At 45.7% G+C, this 14,669-nt stretch overlaps 1 protein-coding gene across 1 annotated transcript in view; it reads left to right on the forward strand.

The window, feature by feature from the left end:
* abca3b (ATP-binding cassette, sub-family A (ABC1), member 3b) overlaps positions 1 to 14,669 on the forward strand; it is an 89,593-nt gene that overhangs the window by 58,099 nt on the left and 16,825 nt on the right. Inside the window, exons 12-21 of the mRNA XM_038989526.1 lie at positions 1,620 to 1,749; positions 2,460 to 2,614; positions 3,689 to 3,844; positions 5,712 to 5,922; positions 6,217 to 6,367; positions 6,826 to 6,924; positions 11,854 to 12,052; positions 12,257 to 12,563; positions 12,787 to 13,060; positions 14,297 to 14,501. Of these exons, the coding sequence (XP_038845454.1) occupies positions 1,620 to 1,749; positions 2,460 to 2,614; positions 3,689 to 3,844; positions 5,712 to 5,922; positions 6,217 to 6,367; positions 6,826 to 6,924; positions 11,854 to 12,052; positions 12,257 to 12,563; positions 12,787 to 13,060; positions 14,297 to 14,501 (1,887 nt within the window). The remainder of the gene's footprint in view (positions 1 to 1,619; positions 1,750 to 2,459; positions 2,615 to 3,688; positions 3,845 to 5,711; positions 5,923 to 6,216; positions 6,368 to 6,825; positions 6,925 to 11,853; positions 12,053 to 12,256; positions 12,564 to 12,786; positions 13,061 to 14,296; positions 14,502 to 14,669) is intronic.

Below are 14,669 nucleotides of genomic sequence, written 5' to 3' on the forward strand. Positions count from 1 at the left end.
GAGATTTTTGGTACATTTTTTGTATGTTTTCTTCCGTTTGAAGATTAATCAACACAACCCAGGGCTGGGTAGAGATAATGGAGAAGGTGATTATGGCGCTAGGCCCTTAGACCCAGGGCTGGAGATGATGAGGTGATTAGACCCAGGGCTGGAGATGGATAATGAAGAGCAAAATAATGACTTCCCTCAGGGATAGGTAGGCCATTGTAATCATTAAATTAGTTTATTAGTCACATGCACAGGGTCGCAGATGTAATTGCAGGGTACAGTGAAATTGTTAGGCTCCAACAGTGCGGGAAGTTTTTGCCATGATGCTCCTATATTGCCCGCGTCTGAGTGATGGAAATGGGGAGAATAGGCCATGCCATTGTAATCATTTTAATCCAGGGATAGGCATGCCATTGTAATGATTTTAATCCAGGGGTAGATAGGCAGGCCATTGTAATGATTTTAATCCAGAGGTAGGTATGCCATTGTAATGATTTTAATCCAGAGGTAGGTATGCCATTGTAATGATTTTAATCCAGAGGTAGGTATGCCATTGTAATCATTTTAATCCAGGGATAGGCATGCCATTGTAATCATTTTAATCCAGGGGTAGGTAGGCAGGCCATTGTAATGATTTTAATCCAGGGGTAGGTAGGCCATTGTAATGATTTTAATCCAGGGATAGGTAGTCCATTGTAATGATTTTAATCCAGGGATAGGTAGTCCATTGTAATGATTTTAATCCAGGTGTAGGTTGGCCGGCCGTTGTAATGATTTTAATCCAGGGGTAGGTAGGCCATTGTAATGATTTTAATCCAGGGGTAGGTAGGCCATTGTAATGATTTTAATCCAGAGGTAGGTAGGCCATTGTAATGATTTTAATCCAGAGGTAGGTAGGCCATTGTAATGATTTTAATCCAGAGGTAGGTAGGCCATTGTAATGATTTTAATCCAGGGGTAGGTAGGCCGGCCGTTGTAATGATTTTAATCCAGGTGTAGGTTGGCCGGCCGTTGTAATGATTTTAATGCAGGGGTAGGTAGGCCATTGTAATGATTTTAATCCAGGGGTAGGTAGGCCATTGTAATGATTTTAATCCAGGGGTAGGTAGGCCATTGTAATGATTTTAATCCAGGGGTAGGTAGGCCATTGTAATGATTTTAATCCAGAGGTAGGTAGTCCATTGTAATGATTTTAATCCAGGGATAGGTAGTCCATTGTAATGATTTTAAACCAGGGGTAGGTAGGCAGGCCGTTGTAATGATTTTAATCCAGGTGTAGGTTGGCCGGCCGTTGTAATGATTTTAATCCAGGGGTAGGTAGGCCATTGTAATGATGTTAATCCAGGGGTAGGTTGGCCGGCCATTGTAATGATTTTAATCCAGGGGTAGGTAGGCCATTGTAATGATGTTAATCCAGGGATAGTTTGGCCATTGTAATGATGTTAATCCAGGGGTAGGTAGGCCATTGTAATGATGTTAATCCAGGGATAGTTTGGCCATTGTAATGATGTTAATCCAGGGATAGTTTGGCCATTGTAATGATGTTAATCCAGGGATAGGTAGGCCATTGTAATGATGTTAATCCAGGGATAGGTTGGCCATTGTAATCATTTTGATTTTCATCCTGCCAGGAGTTCAAAGTGGGTAACAAGACGCGGCAGGCTGTCAAGGATCTGACGGTGAACATGTTCGAGGGCCAGATCACAGTTCTGCTGGGGCACAACGGAGCCGGGAAGACCACCACACTGTCCATGCTGACAGGTGGGACGCACACACACACACAGCCATACACATTGCCACTTTTCTCTTGTACAATCTACAGACCGAATTGAAAACAGTGATGACACTAACAGAACCGAAAGCATAGACAGGCCAGTGTGCCTCCACTCTAAAACCAAACTCACAATAGGCTTTGTATTGTAAAATTCACTCCTTATGTTTCTCTGTGTATCCTCCAGGTCTGTTTCAGTGGCAGGGCTTACATTAACAGCTATGTTTCTCTGTGTATCCTCCAGGTCTGTTTCAGTGGCAGGGCCTACATTAACAGCTATGTTTCTCTGTGTATCCTCCAGGTCTGTTTCAGTGACAGGGCCTACATTAACAGCGATGTTTCTCTGTGTATCCTCCAGGTCTGTTACAGTGGCAGGGCTTACATTAACAGCGATGTTTCTCTGTGTATCCTCCAGGTCTGTTTCAGTGGCAGGGTCTACATTAACAGCTATGTTTCTCTGTGTATCCTCCAGGTCTGTTTCAGTGGCAGGGCTTACATTAACAGCGATGTTTCCCTGTGTATCCTCCAGGTCTGTGTCAGTGGCAGGGCTTACATTAACAGCGATGTTTCTCTGTGTATCCTCCAGGTCTGTTTCAGTGGCAGGGCCTACATTAACAGCGATGTTTCTCTGTGTATCCTTCAGGTCTGTGTCAGTGGCAGGGCCTACATTAACAGCTATGTTTCTCTGTGTATCCTCCAGGTCTGTTTCCTCCCAGCAGTGGCAGGGCCTACATTAACGGCTATGACATCTGTCAGGACATGGCTCTCATTCGCCACAGCCTGGGCCTGTGTCCGCAGCACGACGTGCTCTTTGACAACCTCACTGTTCGGGAGCACCTGCTATTCTACACACAGGTAAGACATGCAAACATGCAGGCAGGCACCGAGACAGGCAGGCACCGAGACAGGCAGGCACCGAGACAGGCAGGCACCGAGACAGGCAGGCACCGAGACAGGCAGGGAGGCACGCAGGCACCATTCCCCTCTACTTTCCTTACCTTATGTCCTCTTATCGTTCCTTTTAAGTTTACTTTCTCAATTCCACTAACTTTTCCTCACATTCCATACTTCCCTTCTTCCCACTTACTTATGTCTCTCGCGCTCGCTCTCCCCTGGGTTCTCTCATGCTCACTCTCCCTTGCGTTCTCTCATGCTCTCGCTCTCTATTGCGCTCTCCAGCTGTGGTATATATTCCTTATGCCTCTCATCTCCAGCTGAAGAGTTATTCCTTATGTGTCTCTCTCTCTCTGTCTCATCTCCAGCTGAAGGGTTATTCCTTATGTCTCCCTCTCTGTCTCGTCTCATCTCCAGTTGAAGGGTTATTCCTTATGTCTCTCTCTCTGTCTCGTCTCATCTCCAGTTGAAGGGTTATTCCTTATGTCTCTCTCTCTGTCTCGTCTCATCTCCAGCTGAAAGGGTTATTCCTTATGTCTCTCTCTGTCTCTGTCTCTTCTCCAGCTGAAGGGTTATTTCTTATGTCTCTCTCTCTCTCTCATCTCCAGCTGAAGGGTTATTCCTTATGTCTCTCTCTGTCTCTGTCTCGTCTCCAGCTGAAGGGTTATTTCTTATGTCTCTCTCTCTCTGTCTCGTCTCCAGCTGAAGGGTTATTCCTTATGTCTCTCTCTCTGTCTCGTCTCCAGCTGAAGGATTATTCCTTATGTCTCTCTCTCTCTCTCTGTCTCATCTCCAGTTGAAGGGTTATTCCTTATGTCTCTCTCTCTCTCTGTCTCATCTCCAGTTGAAGGGTTATTCCTTATGTCTCTCTCTCTGTCTCGTCTCATCTCCAGTTGAAGGGTTATTCCTTATGTCTCTCTCTCTGTCTCGTCTCATCTCCAGCTGAAAGGGTTATTCCTTATGTCTCTCTCTCTGTCTCGTCTCATCTCCAGCTGAAAGGGTTATTCCTTATGTCTATCTCTGTCTCGTCTCCAGCTGAAGGGGTATTCCCAGGAGAAGATTCCAGCTGAGGTGGACCGGATCATCAGGATCCTGAACCTGGAGGACAAGCGGCATTCCCACTCCAAGACTCTGTCAGGTGGGATGAAAAGGAAACTATCCATCGGCATCGGCCTCATCGGAGACTCCAAGGTCAGTATTGGATTGCGTCCCAAATGCCACCCATTTCCCTATTCAGTGCACTGCTTTTGACCCGAAGGTATTGTCTTGTCACTCAATTCAAAATGACTTTATTAATCCCAGAGGGTTAATTAGCGTGGTATTGTCAAAGTACAGGCAAACCATAATTGCATGAATAAATACACATCCCTTTGACTTTTTCCACATTTTGTTGTGTTACAGCCTGCATTTAAAATGGATTAAATTGAGATTTTTGTCACTGGCCTATATACACAATACCTCAGAATGTCAAAGTGGAATTCTGTATAAAAAAATTATAAAAAATAATGTATGAAAAATAGAACGCTGAAATGTCTTGAGTCAATAAGTATTCAACCCGTTTGTTATGGCAAGCCTAAATAAGTTCAGGAGTAAACATTTGCTTAACAAGTCACGTAATAAGTTGCATGGACTCACTCTGTGTGAAATAATAGTGTTTAACATGATTTTTGAATGACTACCTCATCTCTGTACCCCACACATACAATTATATGTAAGGCCCCTCAGTCTAGAAGTGCATTTCAAACACAGATTCAACCACAAAGACCAGGGAGGTTTTCCAATGCCTCGCAAAGAAGGGATAGATAAAAAATAAATTAGACATTGAATATCCCTTTGAGTATGGTGAAGTTATTAATTACACTTTGGATGGTGTATCAATACACCCAGTCACTACAAAGATACAGGCGTCCTTCCTAACTCAGTTGCCGGAGAGGAAGGAAACCATTTAGGGGTTTCACCATGAGGCCAATGGTGACTTTAAAACAGTTAAGAGTTTAATGGCTGTGGTAGGAGAAAACTGAGGATGGATCAACAATGATGTAGTTTGTCCACAATACTAACCTAATTGACAGAAGGAAACCTGTACAGAATACAAATATTCAAAAACATGCAGATTGTTTGCAACAAGGCACTAAACTAATACTGAAAAAAATAATTTGTCAGAACTTTTTTGACAAAAAGTCCTGAATATAAAGTGTTATGTTTGGGGCAAATCCAATACAACACATTACTGAGTACCACTCTTCATATTTTCAAGCATCGGGGTGGCTGCATTATGTTATGGGTATGCTTGTAATTGTTAAGGACTGAGGAATTTTTCAGGACAAAAAATAAATGGAATGAAGCTAAGCACAGGCAAAATCCTAGAGGAAAACCTGGTTCAGTCTCTTTTCCACCAGAAATTGGGAGATGAGTTCACCTTTCAGCAGGACAATAACCTAAAACACAAAGCCAAATATACACTGGAGTTGCTTACCAAGAAGTCAGTGAATGTTGCTGAGTTACAGTTTTGACTTAAATCTACTTGAAAATCTCTGGCAAGACCTGAACATGGGTGTCTAGCAATGATTAACAACCAATTTGACAGCCCTTGAAGAATTTAGAAAATAATAAATGCGCAAATATTGCACAATCCATAGAGACTGACCCAGCCTACTCACAGCTGTAATCAATGCCAAAAGTGCTTTTACAAAGTATTGACTCGGTGGTGTGAATACTTATGTAAATTAGACTTTTCTTTATTTCATTTTCAAAACATTTTCAAAAATTCCTAAAAACATGTTTTCACTTTGTCGTTATGGGGTATTGTCTGTAGATGGGTGAGAAAAACAATCTATGAAATCCATTTTGAATTTGGGCTGTAACACAACAAAATGTGGTATGAATACTTGATGCACTGTATGTGCAACACACAAGGCTATTTCAACACATCTTACCCCTCCGGCTATTTCTCTGTCCCTTCCCTTCCATCCCTCAATCTTCCCCTTCCTCCACCCCCCCTCCCTGTCTCAATCTCTTTGTCCATCCATCCTTCCATCTCACCACTCCTCCCCTCTAGGTGGTGATGCTGGATGAGCCCACGTCGGGCATGGACCCGTCGGCGCGGCGGGCCACCTGGGACCTGCTTCAGGGCGAGAAGCGCGGGCGCACCATCCTGCTGACTACGCACTTCATGGACGAGGCCGACCTGCTGGGGGACCGTATTATCATCATGGCTGGGGGAGAGCTGCAGTGCTGCGGCTCGCCGCTGTTTCTCAAGAACAAATATGGTGAGAGGAGGGAGGGAGGGAGAAAAAGAAGAATGGGTAGAGAGGATAAAGGGTGTGGGAGAGGGGAGAGAGGAGGGATGATAAAATGAACAGGTGTGATGGAGAGGTCGTGGAAATAGAGAGAAGAGAAGAGGTGGAATGTAGTGGTGAAATGAAACCGGTTGGATAGAAGGGGTGAGAAGTGGAAGTGAAGACTACAAGACAGTGTGAATGACTAGTAGTTGTAGATCTGTCATGAGGTGATAGGAGAGTGATTCAGAGATCTAACTTTATCTTCCTTCTCCTGCGTCTCAGGTGCTGGCTACCACATGGTGATCGTGAAGGACGCGCTGTGCAACGTGTCTGAGATCACACGTCTGGTCCACATGTACGTTCCCAATGCCACGCTGGAGAGCAGTGCTGGGGCTGAGCTCTCATACATTCTCCCCAAAGAGAGCACCAACCGGTAAGACAAAATCAATACCCAATCTCACACAGGCCATCAGTGCTGATGGCCACAGCTCGGTGTTTAGTGTGACACATACTATTTTTGTCAGCCTATTTTGATGAGCCCAAGTTGGGTCCAATCTGAGGGTGTTGCTGCTTGCTACAGACGCCTCTAGTTCTAGAGGTAAGGGTGATGTTTCAAGAAGATATATAGCTTATGTCCCAAATGGCACCCTATTCCCTATTTAGTACACTACTTTTGACCACTTTTGACCTGGTGAAAAGTAGTGCAGTAAAACGGGAATAGGGTGGTATTTTGGTCCCTACCATAGTTGTTGGTTTTATCTGGAGGCAGTATTGAGTGACTGTTGAGGTTGTTTAACGGCCTGTGACGTAACCATAGCTCCCCATGACAGAAGACTGTTTTAGACCCGGGTCTGACTGATCTCTGATGGATCAATGTTCTTCCCTCTCCAGGTTTGAGCTGCTGTTTGCAGAGCTGGAGATGAACAGAGAGGAGCTGGGCATCGCCAGCTATGGAGCCTCTGTCACCACCATGGAGGAGGTCTTCCTCAGGTATGCGATCACACGTTCATCACAACTCCCAGGGAGACTACCAGCTAGGTCTGGACCTCTCACCCCAGCTCCCAGGGAGAGTACCAGCTAGGTCTGGACCTCTCACCACAGCTCCCAGGGAGACTACCAGCTAGGTCTGGATCTCTCACCACAGCTCCCAGGGAGAGTACGAGCTAGGTCTGGACCTCTCACCACAGCTCCCAGGGAGAGTACCAGCTAGGTCTGGACCTCTCACCCCAGCTCCCAGGGAGAGTACCAGCTAGGTCTGGACCTCTCACCCCAGCTCCCAGGGAGAGTACCAGCTAGGTCTGGACCTCTCACCCCAGCTCCCAGGGAGACTACCAGCTAGGTCTGGATCTCTCACCACAGCTCCCAGGGAGAGTACCAGCTAGGTCTGGACCTCTCACCACAGCTCCCAGGGAGAGTACCAGCTAGGTCTGGACCTCTCACCACAGCTCCCAGGGAGAGTACCAGCTAGGTCTGGACCTCTCACCACAGCTCCCAGGGAGACTACCAGCTTGGTCTGGACCTCTCACCACAGCTCCCAGGGAGACTACCAGCTTGGTCTGGACCTCTCACCACAGCTCCGAGGGAGACTACCAGCTAGGTCTGGACCTCTCACCACAGCTCCCAGGGAGAGTACCAGCTAGGTCTGGACCTCTCACCACAGCTCCCAGGGAGAGTACCAGCTAGGTCTGGACCTCTCACCACAGCTCCCAGGGAAGAGTACCAGCTAGGTCTGGACCTCTCACCACAGCTCCCAGGGAAGAGTACCAGCTAGGTCTGGACCTGTCACCACAGCTCCCAGGGAGACTACCAGCTAGGTCTGGATCTCTCACCACAGCTCCCAGGGAGAGTACCAGCTAGGTCTGGACCTCTCACCACAGCTCCCAGGGAGACTACCAGCTAGGTCTGGAGTATGTATGTATGTACCTGCAGGCTTTTAAGTGTACACGCACACAAACATACACACACACCTGTGGCGGTCGGTGCCGTTTAAGATGATGGAGGATGATTTGTTTCATGTGCATGGCCTTATTTCTATTTCAGCATATTGGATAACTGTCTTTCACATTCCATTCAGCCAGTTCAATGTAACAGTGATAGGTTTAGGTTACTACATGATACTCACATTTTCCCTGTACCCGTCATGAGGTTGCTACAACCTAGCCTGTGAAGGAAAGTTTACAACGCAGGTGCACGTAGGTTGAGAGAAACATTTGAAGTGACAGACAGTGACACATGCAATACCGCCTTGCACAATCTTGCCTGCGTCTAGCTGATCTAGGGTGTAATCATTAGTCTAACAGTTGCAAATGAGAGTTTCTTTTGGACAAATTCAGGTATGTTTATCCCCGTTTCGTTCCGTGTGCTTCCGTTTAAGAAATGTTTTTCAACAGAATCCGCGGAATGAATACACCCCTGATCACTAGTGAACATTTGTTTCATAGCAGCCATGTTCTATTCCTTCTCACATCTATGCTCTCTCCTCCTCTCACCTTTTCACTTCGCTTGTGGACTTCTTCAATGCACAACACATCAGCTGTATGTGACCAGGCGAAGAAACCTTTCCAAGCCAAACCATATCATAACCACTAAAGCCTACATCGTTGTCACCATATTAGCTAAAGTAACGTCCTAGTCAACATAGCTAATAGAACTAACACATTACTAAACCCGCTACGATCATGCAGTAATGTTAAACAGTTTAGCAGTTACACCGGCAGGCCCCGGTGGCAATACATTAGTAAAACCAAAAGCTTACCTTGGTATTGTTCCAGTGTTGTGGTGGATAGTCATAGCCAGCTAGCTAACATAGCATCCCTCTGTTTGAGCAGGGGGTTTGAGTAGGCTAAACTAGCTAGCTGCATTTGCTAGCTAAGTAAGTGAAACTGAAAGTAAAAAAAAAAAAAGACAATCTCTCTTGCTTCTCTTTCATTTTGGAAGAAATGAATTTGTTAACTGTTCAACTATTGTCTTTATCTCTCTTTGAGTCAACTACTCACCACATTTGGTGCACTGCAGTGCTAGCTAGCTGTATCTTATGCTTTCAGTACTAAATTCATTCTCTGATCCTTTGATTATGTGGACAACATGTCAGTTCATGCTGCCAGAGCTCTGATTGATTGGAGGACGTCCCCCGGAAGTTGTCATAATTACTGTGTAAGTCCATGGAAGGGGGTGAGAATCATGAGCCTCCTAGGTTTTATATTGAAGTCAATGTACCCAGAGAAGGACGGAAGCTAGCTGTCCTCCGGCTATGCCATGGTGCTACCCTACAGAGTGCTGTTGAGGCTACTGTAGACCTTCACTGCAAAAAAAAGTGTGTTAATCAATGATTTGGTGACGTGAATATATTTTGTATAGTTTTATCTAAAAAGGATAACTTTTTATACATTTTTATTTTTATGAGGAGGATGGTCCTCCCCTTCTTCCTCTGAAGAGCCTCCACTGACACACACACTTATTCCAGTTCTCATCTTCCGCTCAATTACGCCGCATCCCCAGCCAGCTGCCTTCAGCTTACTTCTGAGCAATTATTTCTGCCTGTGTGTGTAAAGCCTCTTTGTGTGTGTGTGTGTGTGTTTTTGAGCATATTTTAATGTGTGTGTGTGTGTTTTGGGGGGGGGGTGAGCATGCATGGGTGCATACATGCAGGTCTTTGTGTTACTGTCTGGTAGTATAGTTTGTTTGCTTGCTCGCGTTCTTGTGGACACGTGGTTTTTCAGTAGAACACAGCTGTGAAGGCTCTAAACAGGATATAGCAATTACCTCCAAAATATCTCATTTCAGGCGTCATTATTTTTACATCACAGTGTGGGTTTATCAGTGAGTGTCTCCATCATTACCCGTATACAAAAGCCTCATTAGTCCTCTATTTGAGGTTCATTTTCAACTCCACTAAAGCTACCATCTTAACACGTGTTCAGTCTGTACACACTGATACATACATGTACTGTAGCTAAAGGTGTAACACCATCTACATTAGTCCTATCATTAGGGTTTCTTTTCAACTCCACTAAAAGCCACCATCTTAACACGTGTTCAGTCTGTACATACCCTGCCTATTACATACAGCCTCTTTTCATTATCAATTTCATTCAGCTTTATTCCCACCCAGCTTTCTGAAGGGGTGGACCATCTACATTAGTCCTGTCATTTCAGTTTCAGTTGAAATATACTGAAAGCCACCTAATTTAACACCTGTTCAGACTGTTCCTACCTTGGCCAAGTCATTTCCGCTTCTTTTCATCTTACTACATATGAGGTCTCTTGGCCATTATCAATTTCATACAGCTACTGCAAAGGTCCCGAGTCCATTTTCATTCTCACACCCTGGATAGGTGTTGATCACAACATGTTGATCACTTATAGAACTGTTAGATGAAGCTCTTTGAGGGGGGCGCTGTCTGTGTCAGGCGTTGTGGGAGTGGAGATTGGCTGGCTGAAGTAATCATTCATTTGTAACGGACAGACATAGCGTTCTGGCTATTGTGGTTGTCCAAGCTCCTGTCCATCCCCTCAGAGAGTGAGAAGGCGAGAGAGAGTTAGCAGGGCTGGAATGACAAAATGCTCACCATCACCAATAACACACTCCCACTTATTAGGTACTCTCCGATGAGCTCCTTTGTTTGGTGTACAATAGACCCCGGGGTGTGTTCCTGAGTTCTGTGAAGAGATTTCAGCATCTACATCCATCTGATTCACACAGAGTACTCTCTCCATAAGCCACTTCTGGAACACAAAGATTCATCCAATTATGAATGAATATGTTTCATGTCTATAAATACATTTGTACAGTCTAAAACGGTCAAGATGTCATACAGTACAAAGAAAGGTTCCTACGTTCTTCCGGACCACCTGACATGATTAGGAAAAACTGGAAAAATGGATCTCGAAACTAAAGTTTCCTGGTCAGGACACATGGTCTGGAAAAACTCAGCATAGTTAATTCAATTTAAAGATGAATTGAATTATGTCATGATCTAATACTAGGTATCTAACTACTGTAAATTCTATATTTCCTTATGTTGTCCTGATAAAGCTCCGTTCAGTAGCGAAGCTCAGTTAAATTGTTATAACTAAGTTCATCCCTGTGTACTGTCAGACTAGAGAAGTGCACTAAGTTGTATTGGTCTTTGTGTACTGTCAGACAGGGACCAATGCCTATTCCGTTCTGTACCATCACTCATTCATATATCTTTATGTACATATTCTTCATCCCTTTACACTTGTGTGTATAAGGTAGCTGTTGTGAAATTGTTAGGTTAGATTACTCGTTGGTTATTACTGCATTGTCGGAACTAGAAGCACAAGCATTTCGCTACACTCGCATTAACATCTGCTAACCATGTGTATGTGACAAATACAATTTGATTGGATTTGACTAGTGAAGTCCACGTCATTGTATTCATCCCTGTGTACTGTCAGACTAGAGAAGTCCACTAAGTTGTATTGGTCCCTGTGTACTGTCAGACTAGAGAAGTCCACTAAGTTGTATTCATCCCTCTGTACTGTCAGACTAGAGAAGTCCACTAAGTTGTATTGGTCCCTGTGTACTGTCAGACTAGAGAAGTCCACCAAGTTGTATTGGTCCCTGTGTACTGTCAGACTAGAGAAGTCCACTAAGTTGTATTCATCCCTCTATACTGTCAGACTAGAGAAGTCCACTAAGTTGTATTGGTCCCTGTGTACTGTCAGACTAGAGAAGTCCACTAAGTTGTATTGGTCCCTGTGTACTGTCAGACTAGAGAAGGCCACTAAGTTGTATTGGTCCCTGTGTACTGTCAGACTAGAGGTGTGCTTTTTTAATGTTTGTATTTCCTTATGTGAGTCCTCAGTGGTGAAGCTGTTGGTCTTTAGCCCGGACAGCCAGGGTTTGGGTTAGATACACTGCTACTGTACTAAACTGTACTGGTGTATTTCCAGAGTGGGGAAGCTGGTGGATTCTAGCCTGGACATCCAGGCCATCCAGCTGCCGGCGCTGCAGTACCAACACGAGAGACGCTCCCACGACTGGACCATGGATGACACCAGCAGCTACAGCGGCATGACGGACGTCACCGACTTCACTGACAGCGGCACGCTCATCTCCGAGGACTGCTCCAACATCAAGCTCAACACCGGGGTGAGAGAGGAGAGTTTTTGTGTGTGGGTTCAGACAGGAAGTAAGCTTCTCTTTCTGTCATCAATATGGTTTATTAATAGGAAAGTTTAGGAGCTTACGAAATATAGGAACGTACTGTATTAAATCAGAGATGATATGGAAATAATCTCCTTCTCTTCTCTCTCTCTCCTGTCTTTCTGTCTTTCTTCCCACCCTCCTCTTCAGGCCAGACTGTACATGCAGCAGTTCTATGCCATGTTCCTGAAGCGGGCACTCTATAGCTGGAGGAACTGGAAGGTGATTGTGGCCCAGTTCCTGGTGCCCCTGGTTTTCACTGTGCTGGCCTTGGTGGTGGCAAAGACCTTCCCCGGGCGCTACGACTCACCGCAGCTGAGGCTGGCACTGGGCCGCTATGGCCCCACCACTGTGCCCGTGGCCCTGGAGCCCGGCAAGGGACCGCTGGCAATCGCCCTGGCACAGGTGTATTCCTCGCAATTGGCCGCCCAGAAAGCCCAGGATGTCAATATTAGCGGTAAGCATGTCAGCATGTTGGAAGGGATCACAGGACCACATAATAACTAGTTATTTGAGATGAAAGGTGATTTGTAGATCAGTGATTCTGTGCAGTTGTCTGCAATGTAGTCAATCTCAGACACGCATGGTGGAAGCTACTTCAGGCTTTAGACCATTGAGATGCAGCCATGGAAAAAGCTTGTCTTTACTGATCCACCCTGTCCCCTGCTTCTTCTCCTCAGACTTCACGGAGTACGTGCTCACCAAGACCGAGGAGGAGGGCGGGGCATTCAACGAGCGCTGCGTGGTGGGTGCATCGTTCAGCGGCGGCACGGGGAAGATCGCCGAGGTCACGGCCTACTTCAATAACCAGGGCTACCACACAGCCGCTACAGCCCTGATGATGGTGGACAACACCCTGTTCAAAATGCTGGCCGGGCCCAACGCATCGATTATGACGGGAAACATGCCCATGCCCCGCAACATCTCCGAGAGCGCCCAGAGTCAGCTGACAGAGTGAGTGGGGAGTATGGAGGGGATGGAGGGGAAGGAGGGAGGGAGGGAGGGTGGTATGGAAGTGGAGAGGGTGTTATGAAAAGAGGAGATGGGGAAGGGAGAATGGATGAAAAAAGAGGAGATGGGGAAGGGAGAATGGATGAAAAAAGAGGAGATGGGGAAGGGAGAATGGATGAAAAAAGAGGAGATGGGGAAGGGAGAATGGATGAAAAAAGAGGAGATGGGGAAGGGAGAATGGATGAAAAAAGAGGAGATGGGGAAGGGAGAATGGATGAAAAAAGAGGAGAGAAGGAGAAGAGGGTATGGAAGGAACACAGGTGTTATCTTGAACACCTTTGAGAAGAGGAGTGAATGTTTAGTTGGGTACTCTGCATGAGCCACTTTGACTCAGTCCATAACTTCCTTATTGTTGTTAGATAGAAGTTGACTTCTCCTTCAACCACCTTGTTTTGGGTCCTTATTCTAGTCTCTCTTTTAAACACCTGCGGTCAACACATCTGTTCCAGCCACTAAACCCCAATTAAACCAGGGTACTTCCCAAATGGCAACCTATTCCTTACAGAGTGCACTACTTTTCACCATGGCCCATAGGGCTCTGGTCAAAAGTACTACACTATGTAGGGAATAGGGTGCCATTTGGGATGCTCATCCAGTCAATGAGCTCCCGGCCCTGCTGGATGGCTGGCTGGATCGATGGGGAAGCAACAGAGGCTGATAACAAGTTAGAGTCTGAGGGGGAGATATTGACCAACACCATTCATCAGGAGGTGTTTTTTAGAGGTGAGAGGATGGAGAAAGACTGATAGTGGTTTGGTCAGGGAAGGTATATTGAGGATGGAGTGAAAGAAGGATGAGAGGATAGAGGTCTGGTGAAGATGTTCTCCTGGCTATCAGGATATTTATTGTTTCATGATACTCCATCTCTTTCTCTCCCTCCTTTTCCCCTCTGCCTGCCGACCTCACCACTCAATACATCATTTGCCTCCTCCCTGACTTTTCTTTCTTTTTTTCTGTCACTCCTCCCAGCTCCATGCCCTTCTTTATTTTCCTCCTAACTCTTTTTTTTTTTACCCTCCTCACTTCCGTCTCGCTCACTCTCTCTATTCCGTCTCGCTCGCTCTCTCACTCGCTCTCTAAATGTATTAAAATTGCTTTTTTGGCATGGAAAGTTTAGGGACTGTTTAAATAATAAATAGTAACCCCCCCTCTCTCTCACTCCTTCCCTCCTCGACACAGAGGTCAGACGGGCTTCGCCATCGCCATCAACCTGATGTATGGCATGGCATCCCTGTCCAGTACCTTCGCCCTGCTCCTGGTCACAGAGCGTTCACTCAAGTCCAAGCACGTACAGCAGGTCAGCGGCGTCTACCTCTCCAACTTCTGGTTCTCTGCACTGCTCTGGGACCTGGTCAACTTCTTCCTGCCCTGCATGCTCATGCTGGTCAGTATACCATCTCAAATCAAAGTTTATTTGTCACGTGCGCTGAATACAACAGGTGTAGTAGACCTTACAGTGAAATGCTTACTTACAAGCTATAACCAATGGTGCGTAAAAAAAGAAGTGTGTGTGTGTGTGGGTGTGTGTGTAGGTAAGTAAAGAAATAAAACA

The sequence above is a fragment of the Salvelinus namaycush genome, chromosome 3 (assembly GCF_016432855.1).
Source record: "Salvelinus namaycush isolate Seneca chromosome 3, SaNama_1.0, whole genome shotgun sequence".
NCBI classification, from domain to species: Eukaryota; Metazoa; Chordata; class Actinopteri; order Salmoniformes; family Salmonidae; genus Salvelinus; species Salvelinus namaycush.